At 24.3% G+C, this 3,943-nt stretch overlaps 1 protein-coding gene across 1 annotated transcript in view; it reads left to right on the top strand.

Moving 5' to 3' along the window:
• The window catches only part of LOC111684573 (Ig-like and fibronectin type-III domain-containing protein 1), a 26,923-nt gene that overhangs the window by 3,202 nt on the left and 19,778 nt on the right, over positions 1–3,943 (top strand). Inside the window, exon 6 of the mRNA XM_023446769.2 lies at positions 355–464. Within this exon, the coding sequence (XP_023302537.2) occupies positions 355–464 (110 nt within the window). The remainder of the gene's footprint in view (positions 1–354; positions 465–3,943) is intronic.

Raw genomic sequence — 3,943 nt, 5'->3', positions numbered from 1 at the left:
GTTCTAGTTCAGTTCTAGTTCTGTTCTAGTTCAGTTCTAGTTCAGTTCTAGTTCAGTTCTAGTTCTGTTCTAGTTCAGTTCTAGTTCAGTTCTAGTTCAGTTCTAGTTTAGTTCTAGTTCAGTTCATGATCAGTTATAGTTCACTGCTTCTTTGATTCAAGTTTTAAAAAATTTCTCTTTTAATAATATCGAGCGTAATATTTTTTATTACACCTAATATTTATTTTTAACAACTCATTAATAACAATATTAAAATTTCATTTATATTATTTTCGTACATGAAATCTTTTCAACAAATTTACTTTTAACTCATGTTCAGCTGTTGTTGATCTTTTTCCTCCTTTTTTTGTAAAGACTTAAAGTTGTACTTACCAATTGGTGTACCGGAATTAACTGTTGATAGTAAACATGTTGATGTTGTTAATACCAGCAGCAATTTTAACATTATGACATTCGTCACAAGCGCCTGTAATTAAAGAGAAATAAACAAAAATTTCATTTTTAATAATTTCTTAATGCCACAACTTATCAGCAATAAAAAAAAAAACGGACTCGTATGTCCTTTACAGGATTATGTATATTAATTAATAAATGTAGGGGCCCTAAAGGCTGAAATGCTCACACGTATATTGGTTTACGTGGTAGTTCACTACACGCGAACTGTCAAGTAGAATCAAAGAGACCCCGTTTTGACCAAATACTTATAAGCCATATTTAAAAAGATTAACACATAATATATAATGTTAAATAAAAATGGAATTGTGTCTATGTGTATGTGTGTGAGTGTTTTTTTTGTTTAAGTATGAGGCAACATGTGTTGGTACATTAATATATTAATTAATTTAAAGTAAATACTTGTGTATATACACAGCAGCAATAAGTAAGACAATAATGTGGGGTCAATATTATAAAGTATACCCTATAGAAGGTATTTTAAATTAAAGCATTTGCTGGAAAATATGAGATTAATTTAAAAACAAAAAAGTTTAAGAGGAGTTTATTTATTAAAAAAAAAAGATTTTGCAATTGATTTTAATTATGTATTATGAAAATTTGGTTAGTGTAGGGTATTGTTAACAATTTTAAGCTTTAAGTTCACACATTTTGCAATTTTATTTGCTTAAACCAGCGAACGGATGAATTAAGAGTTTTTAAAAGAAATTAATATGTATAAATTGATATATTACTTATAGATATGTATGAGTAAATATGCAAAAACATACATACATACTTATGTATTTACATTCACATATATGTATTTGTTTACAGCAGAAAACTCAACGTAATAAAACGTATTGTTTAAACGAAAATGTTATTTTTGTTAAATATTCAAGTATTGTTGTAAAATTCTAGCTAAAAACTAGTATTTTTAAAAAAAGTAGTAAAATACTACTTTTTGAAATTAAATAAAAAATTGTATTTATAGTTTTCAAACTAAAAGTTATTCAATTTCTTACACAATTGAGAGTTAAAATTTAACTTTTAAAAAAAGTAGTAAAATACTACTTTTTTAAATGGTACCAAAAGATGCAGAAATTGATTTTAAATTATCAATTAGGTATTTCTGACATAATTTAAGAATAAAATTCGATTTTAAAAAATAGTAGTAAAATACTACTTTTTTAAATTATATTAAAATTTGCATATATTGCTTTATAATGTTTAAAAATATTCAAATTTAAATAAATTAATAGAGTTAATTATTAAAAGTAACTAATTTGTAACATTTTTAAGATTTTTAAAAAAGTAGTAAAAACACTACTTTTTGAAAATTTTAATTTCTAAAATTTTAATACATTTTTAATTAAATTAAAGTACATAACTGCTTTACATTTCTGATGTTTTAATGAAAAATATTACTTTTTATCAAAAAATACTACTATTGGAAAAAAAGTATTAAAAATACTACTTTTTAAAAAAAAATATTGTTTTTATGTTATTTTGATAGATATAGAGTATAAATTATTGAAATGCAAAACAAAATTTCAATTCTTTTTTTATTTTGATATTTTAAAAAAGTATTAAAAATACTACTTTTTAAAATTATGTTAAAATTTGCATATTTCTATTTTTTTTAAATTTTATGCATTTTAATTTAAAAGCTTTACACTTTTGTTGTTTTAAGGAAAAGTAATATTTTTTATTAAAAAATACTACTATTGAAAAAAAGTATTAAAAATACTACTTTTTTAAAACATTGTTTTTATGTTATTTTGGAGATTAAGAGCATAAATTACTGTAATCTAAAGTAAGTTTTTAATTCTTTAACTATTTAGATTTTTTAGAAAAAGTATTAAAATTACTACGTTTTTTCCAAAGATGAGATTTAAATTTATTTTTTTTATAAGTAAAAAAGTTTTCAGATTTTTAACATACACTGTCAACAGTCTGTCTTTAGCCTATAAATATTTGGCAACAGATGACAAAGTGTTTCTTATAATTAAAAAAAAAAGAGCTGTATAAAATAGTAGTATTTTTTACGCCGACAAATAAAAAGCAATTGGATAATAATGTTTGTGTAGCAAAGTATTTGTATATAAATTACCATTTACGTTTACGTCTGTCTCCTTCTGGCTATTTTATATAAATAAACATACATACAACATCTCATATACATTTTCTGTAGCATACTTTTGAGAGTATGAAAAAATTACGATAAACATTTAAATCGAATAAAACGTGTACAATTGCAAATAAAACGGTACAACAGCAGCAATAAAATACATAAATCAAAAAACCATTAAATACTTTTCAACACTTAAACAGAAAGACCGACACACACAAACACACACACACCCAAAGAGATAGACAGAGCAGCAGCAGCTTGAAACAGTATATGAATTAATAAAACTATCTTTTTCTACATTTTAAATGAAAATTCTGACAGAAAAATGTTTCAATGTCCATTTTATATGTGTCTGTTTGTCTGTTGGTTCTTTTGGATTTGCTTCTCTGTATTGAAATAAGTATTTATAAAATACGATGATGATGGCAAAAAGGACATTCTGCTTTATAACTAAGTATCTCTGTCTGTATATATATGTGTGTATTTGTATTTTGAGTGTCTATATTTGTATACAAATAAAACCCGATTAAGTGCAATTAATTTTCTGTCAGCAACAATTGTGTGTGTATTTAAGCAAGAAAAAAACAGTATCACTAACAGATAAAATACTAACACATCCTCGGTCCAGCTACTATACACATCCTTTTAAAACTTATACTACAGGCAGTTTTCCTAAGTATGAGTAATGAGAAAAAATTTGTTTTTTCTCTATGATTGTGACTTTTCGTTAAACAAAATGTTTATTTATTTCTATTTTTGTAGTTTTTTTTTTTGCAGCTTATTGTTTTAGTCATAAGCTGCACACAACAATAATATGAGCAAAAAACAGCTTATATATAATAACGAAATAAATAAACTGAAAACTTAAAATACAATTTTGAAATCTCTATTATGACACCAATAAACAAACAAATAAAGACAGGAATAGAAAAAGATTCAACACAAATGAAATTCCCCATGGTGTTGAGTCCAAAAAATAGTATAAAAACAAAAGCAATATATTGAGATTGTCAGTTCTGCTCTTCATTTTATATTTAAAAGCTTTTTAGATTTAAGTAAATGAAATTTATTAAAATTCAAAAAAAAAAAAATTGACTAAAAACAATAATTAAGAAAGTAGAGAAGTGTAAGGATCTAGTGGGTAGAGTTGTAGAGTGGATTTTGTGGGTTCTATTTCTACCAGTGACACTAATAACGGAGCGCACGACAAGCTCGCATTATACTTGGTGTATGTCTATTGAATTGATGCAATCCTAATCTTTTCTCCATTAACTTACTTACTTACTTACTTACTAACTAACTAACTAACTAACTAACTAACTAACTAACTAACTAACTAACTAACTAACTAACTAACTAACTAACTAACTAACTAAC

This window comes from Lucilia cuprina, chromosome 5 (genome assembly GCF_022045245.1).
Source record: "Lucilia cuprina isolate Lc7/37 chromosome 5, ASM2204524v1, whole genome shotgun sequence".
NCBI lineage: Eukaryota > Metazoa > Arthropoda > Insecta > Diptera > Calliphoridae > Lucilia > Lucilia cuprina.
This window is presented reverse-complemented; position numbering and strand designations above follow the sequence as displayed.